At 37.9% G+C, this 12,842-nt stretch overlaps 2 protein-coding genes across 5 annotated transcripts; both read left to right on the forward strand.

Annotated features, from left to right (window-relative positions):
• The first annotated feature begins 314 nt into the window (after positions 1-314).
• Positions 315-7,017, forward strand: LOC110886435. Of its 3 annotated transcripts, none has more exons than XM_022134225.2 (9): positions 315-633; positions 902-1,107; positions 1,207-1,389; positions 1,467-1,588; positions 2,294-2,336; positions 2,468-2,620; positions 2,697-5,497; positions 5,610-5,679; positions 6,633-7,017. In XM_022134225.2, exons 2-8 carry the CDS (start codon positions 1,049-1,051, stop codon positions 5,651-5,653), a joined length of 3,405 nt encoding a protein of 1,134 aa, XP_021989917.1. In that variant the 5' UTR covers positions 315-633; positions 902-1,048; the 3' UTR covers positions 5,654-5,679; positions 6,633-7,017. The 3 variants fall into 3 exon arrangements, with proteins under 3 accessions (XP_021989917.1, XP_021989915.1, XP_021989916.1); XM_022134223.2 differs by having other exon boundaries at positions 316-633; positions 5,596-5,679; XM_022134224.2 differs by having other exon boundaries at positions 316-633; positions 971-1,107; positions 5,596-5,679.
• A 1,165-nt stretch (positions 7,018-8,182) lies between these two features.
• LOC110886434 (25.3 kDa vesicle transport protein) lies at positions 8,183-11,825 on the forward strand. Of its 2 annotated transcripts, none has more exons than XM_022134221.2 (6): positions 8,183-8,362; positions 8,717-8,947; positions 9,055-9,215; positions 9,296-9,442; positions 10,111-10,187; positions 11,513-11,825. In XM_022134221.2, the coding sequence occupies exons 2-6, from the start codon at positions 8,760-8,762 to the stop codon at positions 11,594-11,596; spliced, it is 657 nt and encodes a 218-aa protein (XP_021989913.1). In that variant the 5' UTR covers positions 8,183-8,362; positions 8,717-8,759; the 3' UTR covers positions 11,597-11,825. The 2 variants fall into 2 exon arrangements, with proteins under 2 accessions (XP_021989913.1, XP_021989914.1); XM_022134222.2 differs by having other exon boundaries at positions 8,738-8,947.
• Positions 11,826-12,842: the final 1,017 nt, after the last annotated feature.

The raw sequence follows: 12,842 nt of genomic DNA on the forward strand, positions 1-12,842 counted from the left end.
ATTGTGCTAATGTCGTTTATGTGGGTGTGCTTATGTTTTTTGTATTGGTGGTTCCTGCAGGTTGGTTTGATCTGAATATGTTACAAAAATTCAAATTTTGGTTTAAATTAATCTGAATGGATTTAGGGATACTTTGATAATTAATTTTAATTAGTTATAAATAAATAGGGTCAAAATGTCTAAATTACCCCTAAACTAATTTTTAATTGAATAACACTTGTCATTTATGTATTGGTTCTTATGGTTCTTACAAACATAAGAGTTTGTATTTGATCCCATGCCTACATATACATACATATGATGATTAGTGTACCTTACCCTGTATATGTATGTATACAAATTTTGTATAAAAAAGATTTTGTGAAGATGGAGAACATGAAAGATAATGGGGTTTGAGAGAGAAGTAAAGCAAGACCCATCTACAGAAGCCAGCTAATTACCTTTGTAGGGTTTTCAACTTTCTTTTTTTCTTTTCTTCTTCATATAAAACACACACACCCACACACACACACACACTAACCCAAACTCACAAACCCCTTTTCTTTCAACTCCAATTGCAATGTTGCTTCATTCTTGAAACCCCATCGAAGATCGGTTCCTTAAAGACAAGATCTTTACATTCTTCTCACTCCCGTAAGTTCTGTTTCTTGATTTGACATTTTTCCAACATTTTTAGGGTTTTTGTTTGTTCGATAGGTTTTAATTTGGTAATTTGTTTGATACCCACTTGGCATTTTGTTGTTTTGAGGTTAATTGATGTGGGATTTGTGTGATTTGTGGGATTGTGTTGTGTACTGAAAGAACTATTGGTTTGTTTGTGTATGATATGTAGTTGTTGTAATGCTGGTTTTCGGGTGAAAGATTATCTGATTGGGTTTTTGATTGTTTTGTTTGGAATCAGATCTGATGCTGTCTTGCATTTCGATGCGATTGCGAGATTAAAAGTTCACAATTCACATTGTGGTTTTAGGTTTTTTTAAGGATCTTTGAGTCGAACACCGGGTGTTCAGCTCAAAACATTTGAGGAAACTGAGGAAACCGAAGGAAGATGGAGTTTGATACGCCTCTTGATTATGCGGCGTTTCAGCTGTCGCCGAAACATTCGAGGTGAATTCGGTTTTATGATTTTTTAACTATTGTTTAGTGGTTTGGTTTGGTTTGGTTTGGTTTGGGTTTGTGTTGATCTTTTGATTGCTTTTTGGGCAGATGTGAGTTGTTTGTGTCTAGTAACGGGAACGTTGAAAAGCTTGCGTCGGGTTTAGTGAAGCCGTTCGTGACTCATTTAAAGGTTGTAGAGGAACAAGTTGCGTCGTCGGTTCAGTCTATAAAGCTTGAAGTGGATAAACGTAAAAATGCTGACTCGTGGTTCACTAAGGGAACGCTAGAGAGGTATAAATCCTATAATAAATCGGTAATTACTAAGTGGTTTTTATATATTTGTTGTGATTAATTGCTTTTTATACCAGGTTTGTGCGGTTTGTTAGTACACCGGAAATTGTAGAGCTAGTGATCACCGTTGATGCTGAGATGTCTCAACTAGAAGCAGCTCGGAAAATATATTCTCAGGGATCGTCTGATAGCAACTTAGGTATGTGATATAGCCCGTCATCTTTTTTGCTTGTTTTGTGATAGTCTGATTTTTGCAGCTATTTATGTTACGGGTCATGTTATACGACTTTGATACACGTAAGGGTGCAAACGAGCCGAGCCAACCCCAAGCTTGACCAGGCTCGAGCTAGAGCTCGAGCTCGGCTCGGTGATTATCTATTTATTAATATATTAAATAATAAATAAAAATAATATAAATAATAGACTCGTTTAGGCACGCGAACTTGATAAGTGAAGCTCGGGCTCGGGCTCGGGCTCGGGCTCAGGCTCATTTACTAAAGAAGCTTATTTTTAGGTTCGGGCTCAGCTCAGCTCGTAAACAAGTTTAAATAAGCTCGGCTCGTTTACTAGAAAACTTTAGATAAGGGGTAAATGTTGTTAAATATTAATATAAACTAATATTACGCTAAGGCCCGACGAGCCTGACAAACTTCACATGCCAGGCTCGAGCTCGGGCTCGGTAAATAAACAAGCTTTATTTTAGGCTCGACTCTCGAGCTTGGCTCGGGCTTGATAATAAGGCTTGGCTCGTTTCAAGCTTTTTCTCGAGCCGATCTCGAGCAGCTTGCGAGCCGCTCGGCTCGTTTGCACCCCTAGATACGCGTTATGCATCTGTCACAGAGTAAGTATAGGACTTGATGGTGCTAATATACTGGGCTAATTTGGTAATTTTACTATAATTCAGGTGATGGTAGATCAAGCACAGCAGCAAGAGCTGATGCTACAAAGTAATCACTTCTCTCTCTCTCTCTCTCTCTCTCTCTCTCTCTCTCATACACGCACGCGCACGTGCATGACCGTTCTCTTGAATGCGTGTCGCATTTTAGGCTAATTCGGTACCTTTTACGGAAATTTACAGGAAGGAACTTTTGAGGGCATTCGATGTAAGGCTGAAAGCCGTAAAGCAGGACTTGGATACAGCTTGTGCTCGAGCGGCTGCTGCTGGTTTTAACCGCGATACTGTAACCGACCTGCAGTTGTTTGCTGAGCGGTTTGGTGCCGCTCGCCTGAAGTAAGAATCCTCTTTCTTTTAAATTATATTTTCATGATCTTTGTTTTATTGAAAAAATATTTATAATTTTGTGCAGTGAAGCTTGCTGTAAATACCTATCACTTTATGAAAGATGGCCTGATCTGTTCAAGCACTCGGTTAAATCCAGCTTCGGAGATCGAGATCAAGCCGCTATTCGGGGATCTTACAGCTCGGACATGTCGATTGACGATGAGTCGCCGTCTAGGACCGCCACGTCCCCCGCCCCGACTGCCGCCTCCACTTCTCAGCCGCCCTCAACCACATTCCCTTTACGACCGACAGGAAAAGATGAAATGGTTTCCGACAACCAAAAAATAAATAAAGAAGATGACGGTAGCGGTGGGGTCGAGGAACCGTTGGCTCAGACCGCCCCGCAGCCGTCTTCTAGACGGCTCAGTGTGCAAGATCGGATTAATCTTTTTGAAAACAAGCAGAAAGAGGTTGGTGGTTCGGCCACTGGGAGTGGCGGCAAACCACCAGCAGCTGTTGCTAAGCCCGATCTTCGTCGGCTTTCGTCTGATGTTTCACAATCAAATGCGAGCGTTTTGAGACGATGGAGTGGTGCTAGTGATATGAGCATTGATTTGAGCGGTGAAAAGAAGGAAATCAACAGCCCGAAACCGCCTTCGAACGAGACTCCCGTTGAGGTCCAAAAAAGTCAATCTGTTGAGGTCAACAAGAGTCAACCTGATTTGAAAGCTGTTGGGCCCGAAGAATCTGTTGGTTCTAACCAACCGACTTCCACTTTGGAAAAGACACAGTCTTCCTCATCGTTATCGAAACCCGAAGACGATTCGTTGGAGGTGCGGTTAAAACCGCATACACAGGTCAAGCCTTTTCAAGGTGGTAATCAGGAAGATTTTGAGCCGGATTCGAAACCGATGACGTTAAAGGCTCCGTCAAAGAGAGTTGGTTCCGGGTCAAAAATCCAAGAAGCTGTAGCTGCTTCTCAGCATAGAGGGCTCGAGATCGGTTCATTACGTGCCCAAACCCGGCCAAGTTATTCAACCGAAACCAAGGAAATAGACCCGAAAGATTACATACCAACAGAGAAACAGTTCGGTGACTCCGGGTCACAAAAAACGAAGGTCCAAAAGAATATTCCGAGAGATGAAAGCCGATACGTTGATGAGTATAGTAACAGTAAGACACCAACATCTGGGAAATTTGTTGTGGGGTCCGGGTCAATGCCGTTGGAACCTAACGTTGACCAAGTCAATAAGTCAAGGCCGTTAAAAGGGAATCAAGAACTGAATGACGAGCTTAAACTGAAAGCGAACGAGCTAGAAAAGCTTTTTGCAGAGCATAAACTTAGAGCTCCAAAGCTTCCGGAAGAACCTGTTCCGGAACCGAAAACCGAACTTAAACCAGATGATCAGAATCACAGAACCCCACTTCAGAGAAGCTTTTCTGACGCTTCACGAGGAAAATTTTACAACAGTTACATGAAGAAACGAGACGAACGATTAAAGGAACAATGGGGGTCTAATAAAGCCGAAAAAGAAGCTAGAATGAAAGCTCTGCAAGATTCGCTCGAGCAAAGTAGTGCGCAAATGAAGACGAAACTTTCGTGGTCTACAGGTACACAAGATCCCGTTTCTAGTGCGCGTAGACGCGCTGAAAGATTACGGTCGTTTAACGCCCGATCGGCTATCAAACGAGATCAACCGTTAGATTTCGGGCAGCTTGAAGATGATGAAGATTTATCAGAATTTTCGGAACTAAAGCTTTCCAGCAACGGTGTTTCCAGAGGTAAAAAACCGTTACTGAACAAAAGTACATCCACATCTACACCGCGGACCCCGGTTCCACGATCGAGCTCGAAAATCGCCTCAGGTTCCGGGAAACGAAGGGCACAATCGGAAAATCCTCTTGCGCAATCTGTCCCGAACTTTTCGGATTTGAGAAAAGAAGATGCGAAACCGTATTCTGTTGCCGGAAAAGCAACCGCGCGTTCTCAGATGAGAAACCATACGCGTAGAGGTAGCAATGACGAGACGCCAGCTGTCAAGGAAGAGAAACAGGGGCGGCCACCTGTCAATTTAACGCCGTTAAAATTTGAAAAAGAACAGAGTGAAGGTGTTTATAAAAAAACGTTTCATAAGAGGAATAACAGCATTGGCGGAAAAATGAAGGTGCCGTTAGTGTCGAAAGATTATGAGGAAGATGATGTGGAAAACGAGTTTGATGATGTCATTAACGAAGGTGTTTATAAAAAAACGTTTCACAAGAGGAATAACAGCTTTGGTGGGAAAATGAAGGTGCCGTTAGTGTCGAAATACGAGGAAGATGATGTGGAAAACGAGTTTGATGATGTCATGGAAACAGAAGCTTCGCAAGATGTAGTAAACGAGAGTCTGTCAAACTCCGAATCTGGAAATGGACAAACGGACCCCACTTTGGCAACCGAAATACTTGCTGCGCAAGATTTACCCGGTGAAAGCCCGATGTCATGGAACTCCCAACTCCATTATCCGTTTTCGTATACTAACGAGACTTCCGATAACGATGCTTCTGTTGAATCGTGGAATCTAAGTTCAACGGAATCAGATGTTGCTCGTATGAGGAAGAAATGGGGAAGCGCGCAAAAGAATATTCTTCTTGCTAATTCGTCTTCTGGTGTTCAATCTCGCAAGGATATGACAAAGGGGTTTAAACGGTTATTAAAATTCGGGAGAAAAGGTCGCGGGTCCGATAATTTGGCTGATTGGATTTCCGCTACTACTTCTGAAGGAGACGATGACACAGAAGACGGTAGAGACGTTTCTAATCGGTCTTCAGACGAGCTTAGAAAATCGAGAATGGGATATTCGAACGAAGGTAGCTTCAATGAAACAGATTTTTATACTGATCAAAGTGAGTATACACCTGATTTCTTTTATGTAATTTTTAGTTTTCGAGTGTTTTTTTTTTTTTTTTTTTTTTTTTGATAATATGCTCACTTCTTATTACAGTGCATACATTGCAGACCTCAATCCCTACACCACCGGCAAATTTCCGACTGAGGGATGATCACCTTTCTGGAAGCTCTATCAAAGGTATATTATTAACTTAAAGTAAGGTTGTAAACGAGCTCGAGCTCGGCTCGTTTCGAGCTCTATGTCTATAGCTGGAGCTCGGCTCGTTAATGATTTCTTCAAGCTCGAGTATGGCTCGGGCTCTACTCGTTTATTATTTCTTAGATATTTAATTATTTTATTTATATACATATATGGTTATCTTTTGAATATTTATAATTATAATTATATATATAACCAATATATATTGTTCAATTATAATAGCATAATTTTATGAGTAAAGTACACGGATGGTCCCTGTGGTTTACCAAAATTTTGGATTTGGTCCCTAGCTTTTCTAAAGTACACAGACGGTCCTGTGGTTTGCACTTTGTAACGTATTTAGTTCCCAACCCACAAATCTAAAGGTTTTAGCATGTCCAAGTTAGAGACTAAATGCTTTACAAAGTGCAAACCACAGGGACCATCCGTGTACTTTTGAAAAAAAAGCCGGGGACTAAATGTGTTACAAAGTGCAAACCACTGGAACCATCTGTGTCCTTTTGGAAAACTAGGGACCAAATTCAAAATTTTAGTATACTACAGGGACCCTTTGTGTACTTTACCCCACAGTTTTATATATCACAGTATTTAATGCGCATTATATAAAATAAAAAATGTTATATTTATATAAATCAAAAGGCTTGTTTTGGCTAGAGAGCCTAGTCAAGCTTGATATATGTGAAAGCCTTACGCTCGAGCTCAGTTTTTACATGAGCTCCATTTTAGGCTCGAGCTCGAGCTCGTTTAAGCTTGGCTCGCTTCAAACTTTTAGTGAGCTGATCTCGAGTAGCTCAGAAGCAGCTCGGCTCGTTTACACCCCTAACTTAAAAGAATATGATTTTCGATAACCATGAGAACCGGAGACTGTAAATTAACGGGAGTAAATGTCAAGTTGTTGATTGTTAACTTACAGTTTGGTTTGAACTGAACAGCGCCTCGGTCATCATTCTTCTCGTTGTCATCATTCAGGAGCAAGGGAAGCGACTCGAAGCTGAGATGAAAGGGATCCATAGGTATATATTTAAAAATAGAGAAAATCGAATCATCGGTTGGCAAACAATTGATATGTTTAAGATCTACATACAGTGTGGTAGACCTTCCGCATGTTGTGCTAGTCAGCTCTGCAAGTATTTTTGGTTGTATATTTTGTATTCCTTCAACTAAGTAGCCAATTGGCTAAACCTTATTGTTGAATTCTCTAGTCTTTTTATGAAGCAAGTGTTCCAATTTTTGTTTTGCACTATGTATGTACACAACAAACAAACTTGAATTCCAACTCGAACTTGGAAATTTGAATGCTTATTTCAGTTCTTGTTACTTGTAACTTCTTTCTAGGGTTTCTTGGATGCGTTTAAATATGTCCAGAATGTGCCTTTATGAGCTAACAACTTTCTGTTTTCCTTCTTTCAATGGTTTGAATTGAAAACTATAAAAACGAATATCAGTAACGGCTCTAATAGTACCGATAGCGGTGCCGATGTTAGGTCGGAATCGACATGGTATTGATATTGTTGGAATGTTGCAAAGATATCATTTTCGTTTTCCAAGAAATTTATACCTGGTACTACTAATGAAGTTGTTCAGACAGTATCGGATTAGTTCGTCATGCTAAAACTTTTATTGAAACCTATATAAAAATAAACACATCGCAACGACATATATGGGTTTTAAGTATTTTAGGTTTGGGGTTTAAGTGTTTAAAGTTTGGGGTTAATGTTCGTTTAACTACTGGTTTTTTTCATGGTTGTGTTAAATAAATCGTGATTGCCGCTTTTAGATACAACGAACATATATAAATTTTCACAGTGATGTGACGTGACGATCACAGGCTCTGCGCAAACTAGTTGTAAATGAAAAGGATGGGTTGAAAACATATTTTATTTCACACATGCATTACATGTAAAATAATTTATAATTAAAATATGCTCATAGGAAGCATTTGGTACTTTGGTAGTTGAGAGTTGGAAAAATCTCATTGGGCTTAACAAGGGGTGAATTGTAAATTTTGAACAACCAGAGGGTCCAATAGTCAATAAAGTTATACTAGAAGGCAAGTAATTAAATATAAATATATACATTTTTTAGAGTTAAATGTCATTTTAGTTTATGTGGTTTGGGTCATTTTGTCAGTTTAGTCTAATGGTTTCATTCGTCTGTGGGTCCAAAAAAGTTTCACCGTTGCCATTTTAGTCCACTGGGTTAACTTCATCCATTTTTTTTGTTAACGAGAAGGGCAATTCGGTCGTTTTATATGTAAATATATTAACTAAAAGGGCAATTCGGCCATATAAAATGACCGAATTGCTCTTCTTGTTAACAGAAAAAATTGATGAAGTTAACCCAGTGGACTAAAATGACAACGGTGAAACATTGTTAGACCCACTGACGAAAAATAAAAACTTTGGACTAAACCGACAAAATAGCCTAAACCACATGGACTAAAATCACATTTAACTTCATTTTTTAACATATTGCGTTTGTTCTTGAAGGACAAGAAATCAAATCACCCCCAAATTTTCAATTCATCATCCTTCCAAAACCCTACAATTTCAATTTCATTTCATTTCATCCGGTTCGATCCGTTTATCTGCATGCTCATCGATCAATGTGGATCAAGATAAAGATATACGCATGATAAATACTTAAATACATACAATTTCAGGTAATTATCTTCTGTTATGCTTGTTTATGTTAGATTTGGATCAAATTCCAGTTATGTTTAATGTTGATTTTGATCACGTACGGTTAAATTTGTTATCCTCGTTTCGAAATCTTCATTCAAATCTCTAATGTCGTTAGAATTATAATTATAAATCAATTTTATTTGTTTTCACTGCTAGTTTGATCCTGCTGTTTTTGAGTTAAGATCGTGTGCATTCATCAATCATGTATTGAAATTTTGAAGTTTATAACAGCTCTAATTTTACAACTAATATATGGTGATTATGTAGTTGAATTGAATCACTTTGTAGCTTCTGAAACAATTTTATTTTGTAATAACATTCTTAATTTACAGGTTTTGTTGAATTTCATATAGTGTATAGCTTCTTAAAGTAAACATGGTGAAGTTGACGATGATTGCGCGTGTTACCGATGGCCTTCCGCTAGCTGAAGGATTAGACGACGGGCGTGATCTGCAGGATGCAGAGTTTTATAAACAGCAAGTTAAGGCCTTGTTTAAGAATCTTTCAAGAGGACAAAACGAAGCTTCACGGATGTCTGTGGAAACCGGCCCCTACATTTTTCAGTATTTTCCATTCCTTACACTTTTTCTTTAAGAAAGTGGTGTCGTGTGTGTATATTGTGTAGTTCTTGTTGGTGGTGAATGTAACTTTGTATGTGGAAAATTTCCAGCTATATTATTGAAGGGCGGGTGTGTTATTTAACTATGTGTGATCGAGCTTATCCAAAGAAGCTTGCTTTTCAATATCTTGAAGATCTTAAGAATGAATTTGAGCGTGGTTATGGGAATCAAATCGAAACTGCTGCAAGACCCTATGCTTTTATAAAATTTGGTAGGTGTGACCTCTTTTGATTTTTGTTTACGGGTAATTAACATTCTAGTTGATTAACACATTCTTTTTTTTTTCAATAGATACATTTATACAGAGGACTAAGAAACTGTACCAGGACACTAGAACTCAAAGGAATATTGCTAAGTTGAATGATGAGCTGTATGAAGTACACCAAATAATGACTCGTAACGTGCAGGAAGTTCTTGGTGTTGGCGAAAAGTTGGACCGTAAGTTTCGTTATTTGTATTAGTTAGTTGCTGTTCTATGATTTCTTGAGCTATTGGCATTGCAAACATATGTGTTTCTTATTTTTGCGTTAGAATTATCAGCTTATATTGTTTGTTGAACTCGAGAAATGAGTTTCTGAACTGGAATTTGGTTGAACTCGTGCGTGCCCGCACGTCCTGCGGACACGAATGCAGCTCCGAAAACCCGGGCCCGCGTGAGGCTGTTTTTTGCACGCGCTGTTCGTTTTTAATGTTGTTTTCTAAAAACAAACTTAAACCTATGCTGAAGCGTCGTTTTTTGTACCTGATTGGGCTGAAGCGTCGCCTCAAACCATGGTCGCTTCGCGCTTAAAGCTCGCCTCAAAACGCTTCACGTGTTATGGCGCTTCAGACCAAAAAAAAGCGTTTTACCAAACGCTTTAAGCGTGCTTAAAGCTCGCTTTTTTAAACCAAAATTTGCTAATAAGAATGCAAACATACAGTCAAGAACAGGTATTGGATTTAATTATAATCCAAATCATTAAATTTTCGAAATGCATAATTTTGCATATGTTTAATAATCCATTTGGTGTTAATTACAATTTCTTTCCCTCTGAAAGTCATCTTTTATGGATAATTGTTTATGGGTTCAAAATTTTGAATTATATATGTATTTTTATTTTTTACAGAGGTCAGTCAAATGTCAAGCCGATTAACCTCGGAGTCTCGCGTCTATGCTGACAAAGCTAGAGATCTAAATCGTCAGGTAAATATGGTTTGAGTGTTCGACTTTTAGAATGAAAATCCTATAGAAATAATGATTAGTTAGTTGGTGATTTTTGCTGCATTGTTAGTTAATACAAGTCATTTTATTGACAACTTAAAGTTAATTATCTTATGAGTTATGACAGACCAGTAATAAGCCTGATTCACCAACTTTATGCTTTATAATACAGGATTAGGTTCAAGAGTGAACACTAGTGTATTTGTGAACTGACCGAACTAATCCTGGCCATACACGTGTGTAAATCAATGGCCAGGATTTGATGATGAAATACACTAGTGTATTTTACGATTTGATGATGAAATCCTAGCCATACACGTGCGTAAATCAATGGCCAGGATTTGTTCACTTAGTTCGCAAATACACTAGTGTTTAGGACTGTAAACGAACCGAACGTTCAGCGAACAGTTCGTGAACCGTTCGGCGGGAAGTTCGTTTATGTTCGTTCATTTAATAAACGAACGAACATGAACAAGAAATTTTGTTCGATTGGTTAAATGAACGAACATGAACAAAGGTCTCGTTCGTTCAATTGTGTTCGTGAACGTTCGGTAAGGTGTTCGTGAACATTCGTTCATTTGTGTTCGTTTCTATTCGTATGTTCGTGTTTAATTTAAAGATTTTTATACTTTCATATATATTATCTATACTTTTTATACTACTAAACTTTTATTTATATCATTACCCTAACAATTAAACTAGGAAACCCTCTTTCACCTTATTTATGCACCATTTCCCTTTCTTTTCTCATTATTTAAACCGACGAATATGATCTACCTCTGTTCCACAATAAGGGATTCAAGTTCTAGTGCTATTCTCTGGTCCATCCACCTTTATCCTTCATCGCGTTCGCCAAATTTATTTGTGTTCACTTGTGTTCGTGAACCGTTCGTGAACACGCTCATTTCTTTAATGAACGAACACGAACATAAAATCTCGTTCGGTAAGTGTTCATGAACCGTTCGTGAACACATTTATTTCCTTAACGAACGAACACGAACAAAGCCTCGTTCGTGTTCGTTGTTCACTCTAGAACCCCACCCTTATAATACATGTACAAAACTTTGGGGGCAATCTATTCGTTTAAAAGTATTTTGCAATTCATAGGAAGGTGGCTCGTACATTAGAAGACAAACAAAAAATTCAGTTTACTTGCTAGATGCATTTAGGGGGTGTTTGGGACTGCATACCACCTTTTGATGAAATCAATAAGCTGTTGTTTATATGCAGATTGCAGTTGTTTATTCCAATTGCTTATCCAAACACACCCTTAAGATTGTTTTGTTCATTTGTTTCTCAACTTGTAGGCATTGATCAGGAAGTGGGCTCCGGTTGCAATTGTTCTTGGAGTTGTCATTCTGCTATTTTGGGCCAGAAATAAGATATGGTGATCAATGATCTGTAATCAGTTGTTTTGTGAGGGATTAAGAAATTATAAATCATTTGAGCCTTAAACTAGAAAAAGTTTATAAATTAAGGCTGAATTTTCAGCATATATAGTTGCTAGCTATAGCCTATATAGAGGTGGTTATCTAAAAGAAACCTTTGTGTTAAAGTATTTACTTTATCTTTGTTGGATTTATGGATTAATACATGAGTTTGTTGTGGTGCAGTGTGATATTTGCTCATTGTTAATGTTCCAAAATATGTAAGTCCTTTGGATATGTATCAAATATCATAATGATATAATCAAAGAGTTAAATGCCATTTTAGTCCCTGTGGTGGGCCATTTTGTCGGTTTAGTCTAAAGGTTTCATTTTTGGCCTGTGGGTCCAAAAATGTTTTACCGTTGCCATTTTAGTCCACTGGGTTAACTTCATCCATTTTTTTTATGTTAACGAGAAGGACAATTTGGTCATTTTATATGGCTGAATTGCCCTTCTAGTTAAGAGAATTACATATAAAATGACCGAATTGCCCTTATTGTTAACAAAAAAAATGAATGAAGTTAACCAAGTGGACTAAAGTGGAAACAGTGAAACATTTTTGGACCCACATGTGAAAATGAAACCTTTGGACTAAACTGACAAAATGACCCAAACCACATAGACTAAAATGATATTTAACTTTAATAAAAAAATAGTCATGTTTAAATATCCTACTACTATTCATCTTTATGATATAATCATGAGACTTGACATAATTATAATGCTTTAATAATTTTAAACCAATGGAATAGCATTCAATTATGGAGCATTTGTTCATTAAGATCATGATATATATCATTATCATATACTTAGAAAAATACAATATATTAACTATTAAATTTGAAAATGACAGGGCCTTAGCATAATGTTACGGTATATTTGTTTGTATGTCTATGGAGAACTTAGCAGGCTACTATGAGTTACGTTTTTAGCTAACTCATGAATTATATAGCTTATGAAATTGTTTGTTAAACGTTCCGTTTGCGGTATGCGCAACATATAATGTATATATGTGTGGGCGCTTGAGGGGCTAAAATGAAAGTGCACTAATTTTAACGTTATTTTACTAATTTCGTGAAAATAACGTTAAAAGAGGGGGATAGTTAATCATGCATCATGAGGTGGCGTTGATAGCCGAAAGGCAAGGGAGTACATGCACTAATCGGCCTTTGTCTTAATTGTTGTTGAGTGTTATGTGCCTTATGTCCAA

The sequence above is a fragment of the Helianthus annuus genome, chromosome 10 (assembly GCF_002127325.2).
Source record: "Helianthus annuus cultivar XRQ/B chromosome 10, HanXRQr2.0-SUNRISE, whole genome shotgun sequence".
NCBI lineage: Eukaryota > Viridiplantae > Streptophyta > Magnoliopsida > Asterales > Asteraceae > Helianthus > Helianthus annuus.

Coding starts and splice junctions, on each gene's coding strand:
- LOC110886435 (XM_022134223.2), top strand. CDS start 1,049: ATGGAGTTTGATACGCCTCTTGATTATGCGGCGTTTCAGCTGTCGCCG. Junction 1,108..1,206: donor CTGTCGCCGAAACATTCGAG/GTGAATTCGGTT, acceptor CTTTTTGGGCAG/ATGTGAGTTGTTTGTGTCTA. Junction 5,680..6,632: donor TTCTGGAAGCTCTATCAAAG/GTATATTATTAA, acceptor TGAACTGAACAG/CGCCTCGGTCATCATTCTTC.
- LOC110886434 (XM_022134221.2), top strand. CDS start 8,760: ATGGTGAAGTTGACGATGATTGCGCGTGTTACCGATGGCCTTCCGCTA. Junction 8,948..9,054: donor ACCGGCCCCTACATTTTTCA/GTATTTTCCATT, acceptor GAAAATTTCCAG/CTATATTATTGAAGGGCGGG. Junction 9,216..9,295: donor CTATGCTTTTATAAAATTTG/GTAGGTGTGACC, acceptor TTTTTTCAATAG/ATACATTTATACAGAGGACT.